At 48.1% G+C, this 22584-nt stretch overlaps 1 protein-coding gene across 1 annotated transcript in view; it reads left to right on the top strand.

Moving 5' to 3' along the window:
* Positions 1-22102, top strand: part of MARCHF4 (membrane associated ring-CH-type finger 4) — a gene marked incomplete at both ends in the record, with an annotated part of 104105 nt that extends 82003 nt beyond the window's left edge. The window contains 2 exons of the mRNA XM_082312608.1: positions 1807-1999; positions 21741-22102. Coding sequence (XP_082168734.1) covers positions 1807-1999; positions 21741-22102 — 555 coding nt within the window. The remainder of the gene's footprint in view (positions 1-1806; positions 2000-21740) is intronic.
* Positions 22103-22584: the final 482 nt, after the last annotated feature.

The following is a 22584-nucleotide window of genomic DNA, read 5'->3' on the forward strand; positions in this document are numbered from 1 at the left end:
TGAGCGTCCCCAGTGCTTGGTGTTTGCCTTTGGCTGGGCCAGCTGCTGGAGCGGGTGGCAGGAAGGGGACTGGGGTTAGCTGAGCATAGTCCTGCCTCAGCGGGGAACAGGTTCTCTTCTGTTCAGCAGCTTTATGGCCATCTACTCTGTGGCCAACTACAAAATAAGCTGCTACGGCCCACCTCACTGATGCTGCACGCCCCAACATACAATTTGAGGGCTGTCTGCCCTTGCAGGACATAAGCCAAGGAGCAAGGCTGGCAGAGGCAGACACTTCATCTCACCTCTGAGCCAAGCCAGGCAATTTCCTTGCAGCTGCAACCTGCAGACCTCAGCCTCGGGCTGAAGCTCTTGTCTGTTCCTCTCCAAAGGCAGCCCTTTGCAGGGGAGTGCATTTGGTTCAGGGGTTTGGTCATTGGACTGGTAGCAATGCCATGCATGCCTGTACCAGCACAAGTCACCTGTTGTCCTTCTTGCCCTTCAATCAGGGTTCAAAGTCCTCTCTGCCTCCAAAAAACACTGGTAACTCCTGGCTGGCCTGGGCATTAAATAGGGACACAGCAACTGAACTCCCTTCTTGCCCTGCAAAAGGATGGGACAAGGCTTGACAGGTGACCTTGCTGTCCCAGGATATGTTTGGCAAATGCACAGGGTGCTGAGGGCTTGCCAGAGATGCCACCTCACAGGGACACTGAATTTGGGCTGAATCCAGGCTAAACGTTTTCAGTTCCTCTGAATCCTCTACACCTGCAGGAGTTTGAATTCCGCCTTTATTTATCCTTCTGCCAGTCCCACTGAGATTTCAAGGGCATGTGTCTCACAGCTAAAAGTGGCCTATATACTTCGATGCCAGGAGAGACTGTCTCTCCCCAGCCTGTTTACGCATTTGATTTCTGATTTGCAGGAGGGGCTACAGACCATGTCCCCAAGTCTTGTTAAAGAAAGCAATTTCTGCTCTTGGTTTTTACAGAGCAGTTCTCTCAGCAGTGTAAATCTGAGCAGGGAGGCTTTATGCTGGATGACAGAGAGGAATCCAGGCTTAGGATATTTATACCATAGCTTATACAAATCTATTTGACATAGTGAATGGATTTGGGGGAGTTATTTCTATTTTTTCTTCTTCTGAGGAAGAAGCATTGGCGTTTACCTTGGAACACAGCCTGAACATGTCATCACCTAAAGGCAGGGTGTCCTGACCACAGCAACTTGTGTTGTTTGTAACAAGTTTTGTGGGATGTGCGTTGCCGCTGCGAGATCCTACCTAATGCTGTGATCCTGTCAGATCTCACAAAGTGGCACAGAGCCAGCTCATGGGAGGCCTCCGAAGGAAAGCTTGGCTCTCTGAGACACTTCTTCTCATGGTAATAGGATGCCCTGGCTGAGGATGCTGCCTGGCCTCTATGTGAGGTAGCAACTGAATGTCCTGGTTTGTGATGGCCACCACAGACCTACTGTCGCATGGATGTCACTTTCGGTGTCTTGCCCCCAGTCCATCCTGCCTCCCTCAGGTCTCTGTGCTTTCCTGGTGAGATGCAGGGTTCCTCTCCATGTCCCCCTCAGCAATGCTGGCAGGAAACATGGGGCCACACACTGTTGAACAACTGCCATGCTGCACCCTAGATGTGGACCAGGTAAAAGCATCTATACATAGGGTGCACATACAAGTCACAGGTACTCTTTGAGACCTCCAAAACCACCACAATGATGTAAAACAGCAATGATGTTCCCCATGTAACTAGTCTCTTCTATTTTTCCTTCCTCCCTCCCCCTTGTCCCCTCTCCTCTCCCTGTTGCCTCCCCTTGCAGTGGCAGGCCATCTCTCTGACAGTCATTGAGAAGGTTCAGATAGCAGCGGCCATCCTGGGTTCCCTCTTCCTCATCGCCAGTATCTCGTGGCTCATCTGGTCGACCTTCAGTCCTTCGGCCAAATGGCAGCGCCAGGACCTGCTCTTCCAGATCTGCTATGGAATGTACGGCTTCATGGACATTGTCTGTATAGGTGGGTGATCGCATCTCACGGCACGGCCGAGGTCGCCCACCTGCTCACCCGCGGAGAGGAGCGGGAGATGGCGTGGAGAGCCAGCCGGTACAGCTCAGCTCAGATTGAGCCTCCCCGGCTTTTCCTCCTCTTTGCTTTTGCGACACCTATTTTAAAGTCCTCTCTGCTCGTCTGGGCAGCCCTGGAGTATCTCCTTGGCTGGGCTGGCAGCAACTCCAGAGAGAAACAAATCTCTCTTCAGAGCAAGAAGAGGGTGGGGAGGTCTGGGGGAGGCTGGGGAGTGTAAAGCTTTTAGGAAACTCCTTCCTTTCTGGAAAAGCTAATTTAGGGACTGCCCCGTGGTTGGGTATGGCAGGGTGTCTCCACGTGCAACGCCTTGGCTCTCCAGCCCAGTCTCTCTCCCGGGCAGGGGTTGCTGCCCTTTTTTTGGCCCATCATGGAGCTGCAAGTCCCAACCAGCCCAGGTGATGGCCCAGCCTGGGGTCCTTGTCAGATCGCTGGTACAGAATAGCTCTGAGGATAAAGCTGCCCCACACTGAGCAAGTCCAGACAGCAAAGTAGATGCTGGCAGCCTGGCCTCAGCAGGTCTCCCCGAGAGCAAGAGCTGTAGCCCCAGTGCAGACCTGTGGGATGGGGGAACATAGCTAACGCTACCTACGGGCAGAGGCACTCACCAGCCAGGATGTTGAAAGAGCGGTGGTTGCCAAAACAGTTCAATGAACACCAGCCATCTCCAAATGTGCTCCTGAGCAGTGTCCACCCAAGCACAGGCCACCAGATAACGTCAGTTCAAGCGACCCTGCCAGGAAGCAAAGAGGGTCCCAGAGAGCTCCTCATGTCTGGGATCCTTCCATTATTGATATAAAGGCAGAAGGAGCCTCGCAGGAACGTGGTGGGACAAGGCAGTCCTCTTGACTTGGTGGATTTGTGTTTGTGTGGGTAGGGCCACTCCAGAGAAAGGAGCACAGTCCCCGGTTCAGCCCTCAGGAGGAGCAGGACAGACCTTATAATAGAGCAACAGTACAGAAGTAAACCAAACCCAATGGCAGGGACGGAGGTCTGGACAGCACACCCTGGTATCCGGGTTCAAATGGATCTTGGCTTCAGCATCCTTCCAGCACAGGACTTGGGCCTGCTGAAACCCAGACCAATTCCTCCCACTGTTGTCACCACTGTACTGACAAGGAGATGTGAGTTTGGCCTGTAGACATCATCCTGCTCCTCCAGGAGGTGCTGGTGGAGCTACCACATGTCTCCAGGAACGAAGGGTGGCAAAGCGGGATGAAAGAGAGATGGGCAGCACCCACATGTTGGCACAATAGCCACTGGGGACATCCTCTTGCTGGTGTGATTGGGAGTGGGAAAAAATGATCCCTGTGTGTGTGCAGTGTGCATCTGTGTCGCCTTGTTGGCAGAGGACTGAAGTGGAGAGCCCCGGCCTGGGCGGACATCAGTAACATGATTAACTGGCTTTGATAAAGCTTCAAGAGCTGAGGGGAACTGATTAGCTCATCTGTCAATAGGAGCTAAATCCTCCCACACAAGGGAGAATAAACCATGCCAGCCATGAACTGAAGGGGAGCCGGGCAGAAAAATTCAGATTTGAGGGTTTTTGTTTCTTTCTTATTAATTTTTTTAAGGGTCTGGCTTCTATTTCTCTTCTCCACCTTCTCTAAAGGGAAAAACAGCCCCTTTCCATTTCCATTGACGTCACTGTCAAGCTTAATGCCCTAAGCTGGGAGCTTTGGTTTTTTCCAGCCAAAGATCAGGCAGCTGTCCTGTTCCCAGGAACATTTCAGAGTCGTGGCTTGGGGCAGCCCCTTGACTCATGGTCCTCCCTACACAGCTGGCAGTCCTGGTGGGCCAGGCATGCTGGCTTTCCCGCAAACTCAAAAGCAAGTGGGAAGCATTACAGATGCAGTGAGTTAACGTGTGTATGTCGCTTCTCTTGCCCAGCACCTCAGAGCAGTGTCCACGCAGAGATGGCTCCACTTGTGTGCAACGTCTGCCTGTGCTGCCAGGCAGCTCACCCATGCTCAACCAGGAGAGATGATGTTCTGGGCCATGTGAGCCTTTCATACATAGCAAACATTTCCCTAGAAAAGCTCATATATGCATGCAGCCAGCCCTCTGCCCCTGCCGCACTCCAGTGTAAAACTTGCTTGTATTGTGCATCAATACTTTTTGCAATCCCAGCTGCTGCTGCTCCCGGGTCTGCAGTGGAGGGGAAGGGCAGCTCTGAGCAGCACTAGCTGAGATCTGGTGTTCACTCTCCTCCCCGCCTCCTCCTCCTTCTGTTCTTTCTCTGCCCAGGTTGAACGAAATGACAAATGAGGTCTTCATGGGGAGCTGTGACTCCCTGGCTGTCGATACGGTCAGGTCTCTCCGCTGAATGACTTCTCTCCAGCCCTGCTGATTTCAGGGGGCTGCACTAATGCTAGCCAAAAGGCTGGTCTGTCCTGTGGAGAGGCCAGGCCAGGTCAGGTCAGCAGAAAGGGCTGATCAAAGGGCACTCCGCGACTGGGTTTAATTCCTCATTTATTATAGCTTTGCTCGACTGTGATGGATGCCAGCTCCCTAGAAGGCTTGCAGTGAGTTCCTCACTGTGGAACAGCTATTCTCCCTCTCTTTATCCTTCTCCCAAACCTTGCTGCCTCACGCATGGTCTTTGATCACAGCTGGGCAAGGCCGTCTCCGAAGATTCAGAGTTCTGCTCCTGACTGCCAGCATGGCCCAAAGCCTCTTATTACTCCTCCCTGGCCTTTAGTTCCACTTCTGCAAGTTAAAGATAAAACCTCTCATGGATAACTGCAGAGACAATGGTTCTTGAAATACCAGGGTGCTGTCTGTGCATTTTGGTGTCTCCTCCTCCGCAGTCCAGCCCTTTCCCCCTTTTGCTTTCCAGCCTGTGGGTGGGTAGGAAAGATTTAGGAACTAAGAAATGCTCAGCGATAAGGAAAGAGCAGGCCATTAAGTGCATTCAGTTCTACCACACTTGTTTTTTTCAGCTGATGGAATGCACACATTGCCTGTGCATTGTTTGCTAACAGGCTGGGCAGCCTTAGCTAGCAGAATGTTATACTGTAGGTCCTACACTAATTGTATGAATTCCAATTGTTCTTTCCCCAGTTTGAACCCAAGTTTTGCTTTCACTGGCAGAGGAGCAGAGGTTTGAAAGACACAGTATTTACTAAAGAGCAGATGTGCTGAAGCAGAGCTCCTCTGCAGTTCCTGCCAGTTCCCACTTCGGTTGTCCTTGGATGTCTCATGTCCATTGAGTAGCCAGTGACTTTTGTCCAGGAGGCCAGTTTACACACCCTGTCACTGGAGGTGCTCAGCAGAACATTTCCTCTGGCACTGTAGAGTCTCAAAGCTTGAGAAGACACCAAATCTGCAGAGATCCTGACTATCATCAGACAGGGAATACACACCTTGTCAGCAACTGCCCAGCTGCTTTGTGTGAGCTCCTCTCTACCAAGTCATTAAGGGATTTAGGTAACAATTTGCCAAGACGGAGATTTCTGTGGCAATTTGCATGGGCAATCCCATGGCAGCACTGATCTTTCCAACATGGAGCCAAAGGTGAGGGCATGAGTGCTCACTTTCACGTATAGCTCCCTAAGTACAGATCATTTGGTTGTTTTTATCTTCACTTGAGCTGTACTTGATCTGAAATAGTCAGATCATCTCCAAGCTGAGCTCTCAAAATACGGCTGTTAACTCAGAGACTATTGATCCATCCATCAAAATCCAGGGGTCTTGGGTTTGACCCTCAGCCACTCACATTCAGTAACACACTAGTTTTCTTTGGAGTTTGCTAGATCCTAACATGCTCCACAAAAACATTTGTAAGGAAGGGACAGACACCATTTGCTACGCCTTCACCCACCACGGAAACAAAACCGCAACCAAAGTAAAATAAATCTGCTCCTCACGACCACCAGGACAGATGGTATGGCCCCAAGTACCAGAAGCTACATCCATCTGGGCAAGATGTGCAAAATGGTTTTTCAACATTGTTCTCCCCCTTGCTCCCAGACATCTAACAGGAGGGCAGGAAGCACTGGAAAGGATTGCTTGGGATTTGTGGCAGTCTCCAATACTGGATATTTTTTTTAAGAACCTGTTAAAAAAACATATGGCAAGAACAGGTTGAGGAGAGATGATACCAGTTTGTGAAGGAGGAACAGATTGAATGCTTCTTCATATCCAGCCAGCCCCAATGTCTTTGATCCTGATCTCTCTCTCTTTCATGTGTGCTATCTCTGGTCATGTCTGTAGGACAGATATGAGAGTTGGATTAAACTAGAAACTGGTAATGGTTGCCAGCATAGGTATTGCTCTGCCATAAAGCCATCTACAACACAGACATTTGAGATCAGGAATCAGGAAGTGAATGAAAACTGAGATGGGGACTGTTCGTTTGATTAACTGCTCTCTCCATGAGAGGTAAATCCAGAAAGCTGCCATAGAGAGGGATTAGCAGAAATGCAGTTATTGAAATGCAGAGATAAATGGAGTGAGCCTTCACAGGCCTGAGTTACTGAGTAGGGAGAGTAGCAGCTTAGAACTGGGCTGTAAATCCTGAGAGATACCTGCCTGTTAATTAAATGACAGTCCTTGGAGGGGGAAGGAGGGGGGGTTTGCCTCTCTCTCTCTGTCAAGGTGCAATTAGGGAAAGTCAGCGTTTGTAGATTAAGGTGTCATTTGGGGTCAGGAGGACAGGAAACCATCTCCTGTTAAACAAGGAGGAACTCTGCCAGCTAATGAGAGCACGTCACAGCCTAGGCTCAGGCATCACCAGATCGGCTGCAAGGGGGAAGCACGTCTCAGGAAGGCCATTAGCAGGCTGTGCGCACAGGGCTGTCACTGTCACGGTTTGTGTGCGCAGTCCTGCTTGTGCTCACACAGGGGTATCCCTGTGGTTGGCATGAGGGGGGCTTATCCCCAGTGATGCAAAAGCAATCATCTGATCTGCCTCTCCTTGGATCGCTGTCTGGTGGAGACGGTTGCTTTGTCCATGCCCACCCAGTCCTTGCTCTCTGACTCACCCTGCCTTGGTGCTGACAGTCGTGCACTTTTGCAAGCACTAAATCTTCATGCTCTTTGAAGCTTTTCCCTAGCTTTCCTTGGCAGCCAGTCCCTGAGGGTATTTGCCTTCACAACAGTGACTGCACTGCAGCTCAATAGCACAAGAGACAGGCAAAGCAGGACCATTCATCCTGCCAACGATTTTTGTTGGCACACCATGGCAATCCATTACAGATCAGGAAGTGTGTGCCCGCTGTTTTTAATCCCAGCTGCCAGCAAGAATAATCAAAAGCATCCAGTATGTCTGATGGCATCTCAGCACAACCGTAGGTAATAACATAAGAAATCAATAGCCAATTAAAACCGATCCACAGCATTTGATCTTTCATAGTGCAATGGGAACAGTAATTAATGGAGCTTCCTTGAGACAGTCAAAATTCAGACTTCCTGCCCAGGCTAATGTGGTTTCGTTTTAAATGAGCTTTGCTTCCTAGAGGAAATGCCAGGCTGAGGTAGCCTCAGGGTGTTTTCTAGCCAGGTCACTGGGGCCCTCAGCATTCAAAGGATTTAGGAGTCAAAGTCCCAATAAAATAAAGAGAAACTGAGAAATTAAGTGTCTTCAGGGTCTTCATCTGTATTGATCCGATTCTCAAAAGGAAAGCAGATGTTTTCATTCAGGTCTGCATGGTCCCCCAAGGTACAAAGCAGGAAGAATTGCTACAGCAGTAAGGAATCAGTTCTGGGGAAGCATCAAGCCCATGCGTTGCCTTGATGACACCCTAAAGGCAGAGCACAAGGCAGAGAAGTTCAGCAAATGTCTTCAGAGGAGAAACCTGAGACCACCCAGACAGCAAATGTGCATGGCTTCAACGTACCTGGAAGACACCCAGGAGAGTACACAGAAGTCTTCTGTGCCCTTCAGCTTAATGCACTGCTTGCCACACTGTTCATGCACTTCTTGCCCAGTTTGCCTGCAACCTGGATCCACCAGGAGCTAAGTGGAGTGTCCAGATCCAGGCCCTATCATCAGAGCAGGCAGTTGGGATAAAGTCAGGCAGCCAATTCCCTTTTTTTGCACTATGAATCCTGGTTTGCATATATTCAGCCACGACGTGTGTGCTTGAAAAATCACTGAGCAAATAATTGATTTATCAGCTGTAAAGGGGGATGTGGAGACAGGAACAGTCCCCACAGGGCACATTGTGGGGCTCTCAATCCAGCTGAACAGGGACTGTCCCTCAAGAGCAGTCATTCAGGGCCCTGTACCTGGTCCAGCAGCAGGAGAAGCGACACTGCGCAGCTGATCTGCTGACTGACTTCTTGGCTGCTATCCAGGAAAAGCGGATGCTCGGCAAAGCCAAGACATGCCACCCCTCCGTTCCTGAAAAAATGAGACCTATTTTTATCTAATGCTGCATTGATTATTCAATAAGAGAGCAGAGTGGGCCAGCCGGCACGCGTGCATGTGTGCTGCTTTCACCAGCGGGCATTTCTGCAGAGGCTCAATGCGCCTACTGAACTCCAGTGCAGCTCCGGCAGCTCTCCGCAGAACGAGCACGTTGCTGCTGAGCAAAGAGCCACAGGGTTTGGACCTGGCTCTGAAACCCCTCCCTTTTTGCAGGGAAGGAGCTTGGCTTCCAGCACACTCAGAGCAACACCTGGCCTTTCACACATGTTCTTTCAACTCCACACTCCTTCACCACATCCATCTCCATGCAGTTTCCCACTATTGCAACAGGGCTCCAGAGATGTATTTTGTCATGAATAACCATATGGTGCTCTCTGCTCCAGTGGATCAATGTGTTTAGCATTTAATGAGGGCAACATAATTAACATTTTCTGAGGGGGAAAAGAAATCCTTTTTCCTTGTGAACTGCATCTTGTGCTTTAGAGGGTGATACGTTATAATCAGAATGAGGCTTCCCTGTCACTAAACCCCGTGCTGGAATCAAGTGCCTGGTGTCCCTGGGTTAAGTTCCCATCCATGGGCAGAGGCAGAAGCACTCACCTGCCTGACACAGCTTCTACACTACAGCAGGGTATTCCCTCGTAGGCAGCTGGTAGGATCTCCCGCACCAGCTGCATAAATTGTGCTGTCTAGTAAAGGATGGAAAAAGCCCTCAGCTCGGTGCCAGGCTGTGTTTTTCCAACTGCCTTCTGTCCAATCACTCCTCCTAGTACAGCCTCCATCCCCGCAGACACATTACTCCTGGAGGTGGGAGGCTGTGGTCCATGGCATCCCTTTGTGGCCATAGCAAGAGAAGTCAACTCCATAGTCAAAGATGAGGCCGTAGGGGGTTCATCCCCCATGCATAGTGGATGAGGCTGCTTTTGCTGTGTCCCCAGCTGTATAGGGAACCAGAATCAGAGGTAAGAAGATATTAGCATGAAGCCACATTAACCCAGCTCTGGGATTGCTTGTTAAAGTAGTGACTGATCGGTTCTTCTCCTGGAGGAATGGCTACCTACCAACAGAGCCATCTTTCAGAGCCAGATACAACAGTCTGTAAGCAAGAATACTGCAAACAGGCCTGTGGACTAAGTTGCTGAACTTAAGTTGCTAAACTTATTCTGCCTGGAATATACTCCCTGAAGCAGCACTTTTCTTCCTGAACCAAGACCACCAATGGCAGCCACAGCCCGAGTCCCTCTGCCCCATGGCAGAGCTGGATCCATAATACCCATACAACCATGCAGTGTTTGGCAGAAGTTGTTCAATAAGATTAAATAACGTCAAGGATCCTGTGCCCAGTAGTCCAGCCAGCACTTCACCTTCTCGGAAGAAGTCCAGCCAGCAAACAAACCCACAGCAATGACTTTCAGGCAGGGCCAGCATGGAGTGGGCAGTCATCATTACCTGCTGAATGCAGAGAAGCCTGAAGAGCCGAAGGTCCAGGTGTTTACTATGCCACGTGGGACAATTCACTCTGCTCAGCCACAGCCGCATCATGGACCTCTGTGTCCTGTAAGGCTCTTCTCCAGACCTTTGCTGCAGGCTTAGCCACTCTCAGTTCCTTTTGCTCATTTCAGTCTTGTCAGCTCAGCACTGAGGGATCCCATAGGTGTGTATGAACTCTTACCTGCCCCTTTCAGCCTTCCCTCAGCTGGGTATCACAGCCCCTAAAGGTCTTCAGCTCTGGTGGAAGAAACTTCTATATGCAGAGCAGGAAGGCAAAAGTTTTGCCCTCCCAGAGATCCTAACTAGTAATGGATCAGAAATGATAGACCCTTGTCCTCTTGGCTCCTACCACCTTCCTTAATTTTGAATAGTGCCTCTGTGTGAGAGGTGAAGACCTTTGCAGAGAAGGTGGGGTGAGACATGTGGAGACACTGTAGGGGAGCAGAGAGGAGAGGCCGCAGCACTCAAGGTGGAAGGCTTCTGGAAATATCACAGAAATCCTGGGGTCTGTAATGAAAGATTTTGTCATGGCTGTGGAGGACAAAGCAGCCAAACACAGGCTGTACCATGGTGTGTCCCAGGGACACATTTATCCCAGCAAAAGGCTGGCCGAAGAGCACCATGAGCACCTTCTGCCTTACGTCCTTGGGATGCCTTCCTACATGGCAGAGGGGAAAGATGCCCACATCTCGCTCCAGCAAGGGGGTAGAAGCAATCGCAATACACATGCCGACCTGCAACTTCAGAGGCATTTTCAGGTCCATTAATTTAGCCTATGTGCCCTACGTCATTACCCTGGAGGATGCTCTGTTAAGGGTGATCTGTACTTACCTTTATGTCTCTCCTAACTGGTCCCTATTCCTCTTAGTGAAAGAGCGCTTGGGTGGCTGGAGCAGTCTGAAGGGATTGCGGTCAGACAGGACCTGCATCCCTCAGAAAGTGAAAAACTGTGAAACTATTCCCATTTTTTCTTACAGAATTTCATTTGCTAATAAAAGCAGAGAGGGAGGCACTAGTTCTACCTTCAATAAGCAAATGTCATGTTTTGATCATTATTGAACAAAGCATTTTGATTTAGCATTTAGAGATGACTGCTCATGCTGAGTATTTTAAATTCAGTGTCAGAATTGGAATACAACATTTAAAAAAAAGATTCAAGTCCAAATGAAACATTCTCACCTGTCTGAAAATATGTATGTATTCTTCCGTTCTGGGGGACAGCGTGACTTTTTCAAGTCTCACCACAAGCAAGTGTGACGCCAGATTTCCAAACCCTATGCAAAACAGTGCTGTTGTCCAGCTTTGCCTTTCAAGAAATGTCCCAGGAATGGCTGAGGATGCAGCATGACTGCACAGGCAGCACTTTGGTCAAGGTAATGATGTTAGCTATAGGATGGAAAGGTTCAGGACCCAGACCTGGAGGACTGACTGCCATGGTGCAAGCGTAGTGAAATGGAAGCCACGTGCTTTTTCTCTCCTCACCACGAGTATCCACCTCTGTGGACTTCTGTCAGGGAATGTCTAGAAACAGAGACCCAGAGACCAGGGTGCGTATTTGACTAGTGCTCTGTTCAATCCAGTTTGAAATTATTCTCTACTCCCTTCTTTTAAAGACCTAACACAACAAGTGACTTTCATCTCTTGTGCACAAAGTCCTTTCAAGATGTGGGGTGTTGTTCTCATCTCCATTTTAAATTTGGGGAAAAAAGGCACCAAGAGGGTCTATATAATCCTAGCTACAAAGCAAGGAGGGGAAACCTTAAGAGAGCCAGGGGGTATATGGGTAATGCCTGCAAGCCCTGTCCCTCCTGTACTGGCACAGTTGTGGGTAGACTCACAAGTGGGGAATGATGCTGGAGTTGTATGATTCAGAAGCAAGGCTGTTCTGCCGGTGGAGCTCCAGTCTTTATTTATTTATTTGCTTTTTCCAAGAAGAGTCTCATTTATTGCTGCCCGCATAGCTAGAGACTGCCCTTTAATCCTCTGCTTTATCGTGCGCTGTGAATTAAATACCACAGGAGTACAAGAGCCCTTAAGGGCACAACATCCATTTTGCTGTAGCTGTCCACAGCCAGCTGAATTTACAGGAATGCTTTTGTTTATGGTTTATCTATTGCCCGAGCAAGGATTTCTCTGGGTTTTATTTTACCTATTTTTACTGTTATTTCTTGGTTTGGGCTTTTTTGTCCCAGTTTTGAAGGCAGTGTGTAAAAGTGCTAGTCTGGACAGGGCAGGAGAAAGTTGTGGTGGTTGGTAGCTCCTATGCTTACAGCTGAAAATACTGCGGCATTTCTAGAGCGATGATGTTGCTGCGTGCGGTTCCTGGGGTCAGCCCAGCTCCTCTGTCACAGACGGCATCCTGCAGACAATGGATGCTGTTTTCCCATTACAAACAAACCATGTGGGAGCGCTGAATGAAAAGGTATCTCCTGCCCCTTGGACACCTCCTATCAGCTCCTTAATTTTGCCAGTCTTTCCTCATTTGGGGCCTTACCAGCTCAGCCCTACAGGGCCCAGCCCATGTGTTGTAGAGGAACGTGGGAGTGGGCAGAGGACATGAACAAAGGTGGCTGCCCTGGGATGAAGGTAGCACCTTGCAGAGAAGCTGGCATCTACCTGGCAGCCATAAAAGCCCCCCAATGCTCCTACAACATACTGCCCACCGCTCCCACCAGCTCCCCAAGCCCAATGATAGGCAGTCCTACCTGTCCTCTCAATTTATCCCACTGGATAAAGCATTCCTCCTTCCCTAGCTACAAATGCTGTGTATGTGGGATGGACTGCTCCTGCTTCCGAGAGGAACCCATAGCATCCTGTGCGCACAGGAATCACTGCCTCATACTTGTGTTACATGAACTCATGACGTGCTGCAGTGTCACGACCTGGAAATTGTCTCTTGCCGTACAGCTCAGCAGCATCCTGCAAAATCACAGTGCTGCCTGGAGGAGAGATGCTGCCAGCTGTCACACCAAGCACTGCCATCAGTAATAAAAGAGCTGCCTCCTTTCCCTGGTCCCCCATACTCAGCCCCAGCAGGGGGTGAGGTCTGCCATGATCGCTCGCCTGGTGGAACAGCAACTGTGGAGACCCTCTGAGATGCTGGCGCGCTGGATCCATCTCGCACTCGGCAGGGCTCTTGCTGGGTCTGGGGGCGGGTGTTAATGGCTGCAGAGAGCTTGGGGCGTAGTGTAACCACCCACCCGCATGGGACCTGCTGCTCCTGTTGCTCTGCCAGATGGAGCGGAGGAGGCAGGGAAGAAGGGCTCTCACTGCCTTTGTGGGGGGTCCTGGCCCACCTGGGGCTGAGGAAGCTTTGAGGCAGAGCTGTCCTTGAACCCCAGCTTGCACGAGAGGAGACAAGCTGTAATAAGCACAAGGTTTGCCTGTTAGTCAGCAGTCAAAAGCTTGGGGGCCAGCCCGTTTGTGCTGTTAATGACCCGAAATGGAAGAGTCCATACCTCCATAAAATACCTCCCCAAGACAGCTGGGAGCAGCTTTTCTGCGTACACTGCTGGGGGCTCTGCCCAGGCCATGGAAGTCTTACCCTTTGAGGGGCTCAGTTTCAGTTTTGCTGGAGTTATGGCCCCTGTGGCCTGAGGAGAGCCAAGCCTGGCACATACATCGCTGTGAAAGCCGCCTGCCAGTGGAGCCCCATTACAGCAAATACACTTAAAGGGTGATGGGCAGAAGGAGTGTTTCGTCTTTCCCAGACCCGTGGGCTCCATGACAGCACGTGTCATCCAGTGATCAACAGCACTCAACAGGGTCCAGCCATGCAGCCACCCCAGTTCTGCCGAGCCAAAACACAGCCCAGATTCGTACTTATTTAATAGGTTCTTTAGATATTAAAAAATGTGCATGGAGAATGATTGATAAGACTTCATGATTATAATCAGCTAATTATTTTTTTTCCATATGCTAAGCATTCACTCAAGCTCTAATCAGTATGAATACACTTTCAGTTTATGCCATATGTCATTCCATGCTGGACATTTCTAAGCTTGCACACTCTCCTTGTACAGTTCCAGCATTATTCAGAGCAGAATTTTGCTAGATGTCTTGTGGACTGGAGACATCCTGCTCACTGGTCCAGTGTCTTGCAACTACCTGAAATGTGTAAAAGACAGCACCAGAGGTCCCAGGTCATCCACTACCTGGCCTTCTCCTGTAAGCAAGATAGACTATCCACTAAGCTCTTGAAACATTTTGGGGAGAAAATTCATATTTTGGAAAGCAGGGGTAACAGTTATGAGGGAGTCTATACTTCTTACTTGATTTCACCAGAAAGCAAAGAATCCCTGAAAATCTGAATGTAGCAGTAGCTTGTATGAAAAGTGAGTGTGCGATGAAAGCATTCCTGAGCTGAAGAAAAGTATGATGTGAGGGAAATGGACTCCAGAAAAGCAGCAGCAGCAGCCTCAGGGGACGAGAGCAGGGAGTGTCTCTTGGGAAGAGAATCTGAAGGATAAAGGCTGCGAACAGCTCACGGCTGCCAAGAGGGATGATACTAAAGGCACAACAGCAAACTATGCCTGTGCAGGGGGAAGCTCAGAAGCGTGGGAAGAGAGCACTGAGGCTGCATCAGGAGCTCTTTGAGGACCCAAAATCAGAAGCTGCAATCACACAAAAGGCAGAAAGAAGAGCCCGCAACTAATGAAAAGTCTCTAGAAATCACACAGGCATGGGGAGCTGTCAGAGCTGAACCCCAGGATGACCATCCAGAGATACAAAAGGCAACAAGAAATGGGTCCATAAGCATATGGAAGAAGAAGAAGAACAAAGGCGAGTCTAAGAGCTCAAATAATATTTGATACAAAAAGGGCCAAAGAGTTAAATGTTGCCTTTGTTTCAGTCTTCAAAACTTAACTAAAATAATTTTAATGAGGAGAAAGGAGCCCAGGGCAGAATCAGAAAAGAACAGACTCAAAAATATTCAAACGAGTTAGCTCTGTCCTTGTCAGCATGTCCTAATGAACTTCAGAGGAAGCTGCAGGAACTTGGGGAGGATGCAGGAGGTGCCAGGCCGCTGGGGAAATGCAAGCAGAGTACCTAGCTTTAAATATAATCTCTATCATTAATGAAGGTAGGAACCGAGGATCAAGGAAATGAAGGGCAAATCAGCTTAACTGAATCATAGAAAGATATTAGAATAATTTTTTAACTAGCCAATTGATGAGCACGAGAGTATAACTGTATCTAATTTGGGAGGGTAATTGTCCTAGTGGCTAAGGAGGAAGCAGTCAGTTTGATATGCTGTGACTTGGGCAATGCTTTTGGTGCTTTGCCTTAAGATTCTCGTAAACAAACGAAATGTGGTCTAGATTAAATAACTATAATGCAGGTGTACAGCCAATTGAAAAACTGCTTTCTCAGTAATTGTCAGTGGTGTACTGTAAACTGGAAACATGTTTCAAGTAGGACTATTTTGGATTCTGCTCTCTTCAATATTTTTGTTAATGGCTTAGATAATGAAATAGGAAGTGCTGTTATAAAATTCACAGATGACACCAAGCTTGGAAAGGCTGCAAGTACTCTGGAGGATTAGATCGGCATTTGAAATGATCTTGGCAAATTGGAGAAATTACCAAGATGGAATTGAATGAAGTGCAAAGTGCTGCCCTTAGGAAGGAGAAACCAGAATCCCAAACACAAGCTGGGCCAGGCAGTCACACTGCCGAAGACAGCAATTCTGTGACTCTGATTCTGTGATTCTGATCAACTTATTTCATCAGGGTATCGAAAGGAAGGTGGGGTGTACAGTGCTGATCCTGCACCTCTCTGCGCTGGGGACTGCACCTTCCTGGGGAGTTCATTTGCAGAAGAAGGGGGGTGAAATCAAGAAGTTCTGGAGATGATGAACAAGAGTGAGGAGAGGGAGGTCATTACCTGATTCCTCACCTGGTCAACTCTGATGTTCACATCTCCCCTTCCAAATCAGCCCAAGTGCAGAGTCCCAGTGGTGCCATGACATTACTCTCAATTATGAATCTACCTCTCCCCACTCCCTGGTTCACCCTCTTCCCCATTGCCTGCAGAGCACAGTTCTGCAGCCTTGAGTCTCGCCAGATACTAGGTGCCCCTTATCCCAGCTTGTATTTGCAGGAAAAGTCCCTGTGGCTCTCTTTTCCCTGTTTATCGCCAAGGACTATCTTGTATCATGGATGAGGGATAAAGTACAGAGGATTGCACTGAAAAGCAGTATGGATTGGAAGGGTCCAGTGGGAGCTTAGTGACTCATCTCCCACGTACTGTGAGGTACTTGCGAAGCTGGGGTGAGGCAGAGATTCATGGTTATTTCTAAAGCACTTTTCGGAACAGAGTGGTCTCATGGGGACTATGAGAATTTGGGAAGTGATGGGGCAGCCTAACTTAAGCAAATGCAGAGTGCAGAGCAAAAGTCAGTACGCTTTACTGTACTACACTAGAAACCTATGGCTAGGGAACACAAATGAGCCAAAAGAGACCATCTGTGGCTAGGGATGGCCCCTGCAGTGTGCAGAGCTTGTCAGGGAAACATCACTCTCCTGGCTTTTTATTTTTACACCCTTCCTTGTACTGTTGGCCACTGCTGGAGGCAGGATGCTATGACAGACAGACAGACCCCTTGTTTGAACCAGTACAGCCACTTTTCTGCTCTTAGGTTAAGATAAAAGGCAGCTCAGGATGGAGCACACAGGATGAGATTAAGGCAAAGAGATAAGTGAGGGCTGAGCTGCCGGAGCTTTGGAAACAAAAGTGGGGGAATTTGAGATTGAAGATTAAAGAATTCACAGAAAGGGATAGAAGGGCTTGTTTACGAAATGATGTCAATAGAGGGAAAGCCCAGCAATGAAAGTGTTATCTCCCAGGAGGATTGGTTTGCCTTGGCCTGAGCCACCACTGCTGTGGATGCGAACATTAAGCTTTGATCACAGCTGCTGTAATCTTCCCCTGACACCCAGCAATGAAAGCAACAGAAACAGGCTAAAGCATGGCAGCTGTCTGGCTGAGGAGAAACTGCATTTGGAAAGGAAACTGAAGGGGGAAAGTGCTGCTGAAGGTGGAAACAAGAGGTGACAGCTCAGGTGGCAGGACAGGGACTTTATGAGAAGCAGGACAGAGTAACTGGCTGGAACAGACTGTGATTTTTCCTCCTGTAGATAATGTGAGTGACAGCGCAGGGGTGATGTACCACTCACTGTCAGCAGAAGCCTTGTTTTGGTGGTTTCTTTACTGGTAAACAGGAGAAACAGTTCCTGCCCCAAGAATTTACCTGTCTCAAGAAAATGCACGGCAAGTGCTGGAATAAGAGGAAAGTTAATTAGAGGCTGAAAGTCCTGGTGAAAAGATCGCTTGGTGGCAGAGGCTGACAACGTGCAGAAGGTGACTGCTTGTCATTTCTGGGAAACTGCTGCTTCAAAGTTGCCTTAAATTGGAGGCTCACAACTGCTCTGGTTATTCTCACAGGATGGTGGTCTGCCAGCTTATTCTCCCTTGCCCATCCAGAGGCACAAATGCAGTTGTCCTTGTTACATTTGGGTTTTGCCCGTGTTCTTCCAACAGCCCTTCTAGCCACTGGGCTGAGGACCTCTCTCTTGACCAGTCTTGCCAGAGGCCCACTGATGGCAACGCACTTCTGTCCTGACTAATCCCAAGAGACAAAGGGCCACCTGCACACAGCCCATATGTGTCCATCCTCAGCACCAAGAACATTTCCTTGCACAGAGACTGCCCACGTGGATCATGATGTGGTGTAGGCAGGTACTGCAAAGCTCAGAGAAACCCTACAGTGACATGAGCCTTACCTCTGGCCCACAATACTCACCCTTGGTCACGCTGCCCTTTCTAACTCTTGCGTTTTAAGAGTCCAGAAGATCAGGGTTAGCTGCGGCAATCAGTAGAACATGGAAATTAAACTGCTTCCACCAGTGCTAGATCTGTTGCAGACTGCATCTTGAACCTCTGGAAAAGAAACACCAGTTATTCTTGCTCTGGGATGAAAATGAGAGTGAGGGTGGGGGTAAATGGAAGAGGTAAGTCTTTCCCCAGAGTCAGCAGTTGTCAGCTTGCTCTCCCAGATGCTGTGGGCATGCACTGATTGGGTATGCAACTGCACTGACACAACCCTTGCCTAGCCAACCTGTATCGATGTTGCTTACCTGTTGCTTCAAATCCAATCTGGAACCGGGCTCCGTGCCCTTTGAGGCTGGGCCACTTACTCTGGTAGTTTTGCATAAGAGCAGTGGCTAGGTGCTGGGTGCTCTCCCATGTATAATAAATGAAAGGAAGCATAAGATGCCAGCGTAAGCAATGTGTACAGTTTTGGTATAACCTATTGTCAAGGTATTGTGTTTGCCTGTGCTGTGAAGCACAAAGCAGCTTCTCAGCTCTGGGAAGTAATCCCTGCACCCAGGATAATCACTAGTCCCTCCTGCCTGGACTCTACAGAGCTCCACAGGGCTGACCATGATCTGACCCTCTGTGTGGACTCAATAATAATAAAGCCACAAGAGAAAGAGCAAAAAAGGCTAACATATGGAGAGAGTGAACACAAAGAGATCAATATGGTTTCCTGTACATATTGTTCCAGATTCAGCATGTGTTAATTTGGAGCACTGCACTGGGTTAGCCCTACCATGTTAGCTCAGAGACCCTGTGTCTTGTCCTGGGAACAGCACAGCCACATCAATGTGGCAATGCAAGCAGAGGCATTAGAAATTTTTTTTTTAGACTTTGCTGTCAGGTTAATTACCCCGTCACATAATATGGGCTGTCTCCAGCTCCAGAGCCATCTGGAAAATCTTTTCATGGCACAAGCCAGTGCAAGTAGAAATGTCTAAGAATATAAGAGTGGCCAAGGCTCCATCTAGCCAGCTGCCCTCTTTCCATCAATGGCCACAAACAGACATAACAGTGAAATAACAAGACAAGTGTATATTATAGTTCCCCTGAATACTTCTTCCAGCATCCAACAATTTTCAGCTCAAGGGATTTCTTTTGATGCTGGTCCAGCAGGGTCTCTACATGAGAAAATGGGAATGAGAACAGCGCATCTTCAGTGCCCACGTTCCATAGGAGTTTCATTTCACCAACACCACAAACGAGGGATTTCATGGACCAGGCAACAATCTGGACCAACACGTTTTGCATTAAACTCACAGAGATTTTCCTTCTGAAGAGGATGGTTTCCATGGAGGATCTGTTGGGAACAGATTTTGTGAAGCAGAAGAGGGCAGGATAAACTTGGGAGGAGTGGAAAAGGACCAGGCCACTACCAGAATCCATGTGAAATTCTCATATAGACATTTCTGCAATGAAAAGAGAGAAGTGCACAAAGAGAGAAGTTCAAACCAACCTGCTATATTCCCCACATACACAGGATTTGGCTTATGGAATAATTGCTTCTAGCTGGAGACTTCTAGTTGAGTACTGTTCTTCCCGAAGGATTTCCCACTTAAGTCTGGCCTTTAATTGGAAAGTTTCACTTCTGTAAACAAGAATGATCCTTGAGGGAGGGGTGTTTCTGGAAGGGAATGCACAGAGCTGAACGTAGGAATTCCAATCCTAATTTATCTTGGGCAGACAAAATTTGTGTCGATGGGAGCATTAAGCGTCCTGCAGCTTGATATAAACTGATGGACTCTTGCTTACTCTTGGCATTTACTCTTGCAAATGAATCACTGTTACTTCTGCCTCCCTGCCCACCCCTCCACTTGGTTCCTTTTTAATTTTACAGCTTCCTGAGCTTGACACTGGGAAATCGATAAGTAATTTAGAGCCCAGTAAATACAGACGAAAACAAGTTATTTTGTACTTTTATAAATATTTGGAAACCAAAATTATCTAAGAAAACAGGTGCTCAGTTGACTCAGCAACCCATCCATCAGCATCACACAGTTAATTGCATAAGATCATAAACATTTATAATTAGAAAGCAAACAAACAAGAATTTTATAAACAGCCCTCTTGAATCAGGCTGCACATTAAATATTTGTGATAAGGTAATTAAGAATAGATTTACAATCCTGGCTCAGTGTTTAATACTTCGGAGAATGGATTTGATTCTATGGAGAATGTTCCACAGCCAAGGAGAAAACATTCAATTTCAGCTCTTTTATGCAAGGCTTAAAGTCATCTCAGAGAAACATTGGCTCTGTCATTGATCAGAGTGCAATTTCATTCATTACAAATCAGACAGCTCATTTAAATCTATGATGTCTAATGTCCCTTGTCATGAGCTGATCCACTTCAGGCCTGCTTCAAAGCTCTGTCTCCTTGGCTGGATCTGCAGGCTTTCCCTAAGTCCTGCTTTTTATGGTTGATGTTTTGATCAGATGTCAGAATTCTCAACTGTGTTTCAAAGTAAGGAGGAAAACCCACATTTTTCTATTATGACATCATGATGTTTAGTTATGAAAAGCCAGCATCACTACAGGATTACAGCTGTGCGATCTCACTGGTCTATGGGAACCAGAGTCAAGATCTTTCCCATACTGTAGCGCCCAATGCCATTCCCTGTCCCAGAATAGCCAGATTTGCAACTATCATCTAATGTGATTATTTCTACAGCCAGTAAGCAGGCTCAGCGCCCCATTACGATGAATGTGAGAGTCTGCCTGAAGCTATTCTGTGATCAAGTCAGCAGGGTTCTAGTTATGCTTAAAACCAGAGAGGCTAGAAACTCAATCTGTACTGAAGCTAGAGTTTGAACTCTGTAAAATCAGATGCAGACCCTAAGAAACTAGGTGGCTGCATCTCATCAGTGAGTAATGCGGAGGTCAGCCCTAAGGGTAGGATATTCAGATATTTGGGGTTTTGATATACAGAGGTTTACTCCAATAATTACCCATCATCAGAAAGTAGAACAGTCTGGAAAAGCTGGGTGGAGGGTAAAGCCCTAGCATTTGATTCATCAGGGACAGCAGTAAACAACTTTATTCTGTGGTGACCATCATCTCCCCACACAATGCTGGTCAACGTAACCTCCTCATTTCAGTATGATTTTGCTTCTTATTTCTTGTGCTGCCCACTCTCTTTCAAATGCAGAGACCATTAGAAGTCAGTTGTCCTACAGCCCCGTGCCGTCCCCCGGACATCAGCGCTGGTAGATGCAGATGGGTAGCCAGACATAGGCATTACGCACATACTCTGCGCACACGCGGTGTAACCTCATCTGCCATTTCTTTCAAGTGTGTTGTTTTTCCCCTTGGAAGGGAGCAATGACGTCTGATGAGGTACCTGCTCTGCAGATGAGCAGAACTTTGCCTAGGATGACAAACCATTTATAGGTATAGACAGACCCTTTTTTTTGCTCGATTGCCGCCTCTGGCCTCCATGTGCGTGCCTGCTCTGCTGCTGTCTGTGTGGGGAGCGACTCGGGCTCTGCACGCACATGACGCTGGTGCAGCAGACGTCACCGGCACGTCAGATCCAGCTACACCCCCTCCAAACACACGCCGTTAGCTGGGTGAATCATGCCTATGCAGCATGCAAAACCAGTCCAGTGATAGATAAACCTCAGGCGTTTATTGGTAAACAGATACTGTTTTGCTGTAAGAGCATAACTCACTTTGCTGCGTTTACGATCCATTTATTGATTGCTGAGATAAAGCTGTAATCCTTTTAATTCAGGGGAAAAGGGATCCAGCCGAGAAAGAGCACCGGTGCTCTGCCAGTCGGTAATTAAAAAACATGATTTATCGTTGAATAAACACTGGCTGAGGGAGAGCTGAGCTAACCAGCTAGCTGGGGGCAGGATGCTGGGGTAGGTTTATGGTTCTTTCTAAAGTTTTGTTTCTGTTTTATGTTTATTTCTTTCCCCCTTCCCTCCAGGTCTAATAATACACGAAGGGCCCTCGGTTTACCGGATTTTTAAACGGTGGCAGGCGGTCAATCAGCAGTGGAAAGTGCTGAACTATGACAAAACAAAGGACATGGAGGAGCAAAAAACAGGGACCAGGACAAATCAGCGCCCCTCCTCCCAAACCACCCACTCGTCCTCCACTGGTGGTACAGCCACTAACTCCGCTCCAGCCGACAGCGGGGCACGGGCTGCCGGCCATGCCACAGGCACCCTCTCTGACCACCACTGTGCTTATACCATCCTGCATATACTCAGCCACCTGAGGCCTCACGAACAGAGGAGTCAGTCTAGTAGTAACAGAGAGCTCGTCATGAGGGTCACGACGGTCTGAGCCGAGGAATTCAGGAGGCCTTAACATGAAGCGGAGGAGACAAAGAACTCATAAAGCAGAGGAGCATGGTGTGCCTTTTTCTTTCTCTTCCCTTTTCCTTTTTTCTTTTTTTTTTTTTTTTGTTTCCTCCTCTCCTTTTCTTTTTCGGTAACTGCACAAGATATAAGAGGCGGCACCTGGCCAGCTGAGGAAAAAGCAGGTGGAGGGAGAGCTGCACACACATGCTAAAGAGGTTAATGTTTTCCAGCCAGTTTAAAAAAAAAAAGAAAAAAAAAGAAAAAAAAACAACAACACAAATCACAAAAAAAAAAAAAAAAAAAAAGAAAACAAGTGCAATACAGACTACAAACTGAGTAGGCAGAGTTCTGGGGAAGCAGAGGAACAGACGGTTTAGCATGTCTTACAAATCCTATTACCTGGAATAGGTAACGCTCTGTACACACCCCCCGTACACGCACGCACGCGCACACAAACACACACAC

The sequence above is a fragment of the Platalea leucorodia genome, assembly GCF_965183815.1.
Source record: "Platalea leucorodia genome assembly, chromosome: 5".
NCBI classification, from domain to species: Eukaryota; Metazoa; Chordata; class Aves; order Pelecaniformes; family Threskiornithidae; genus Platalea; species Platalea leucorodia.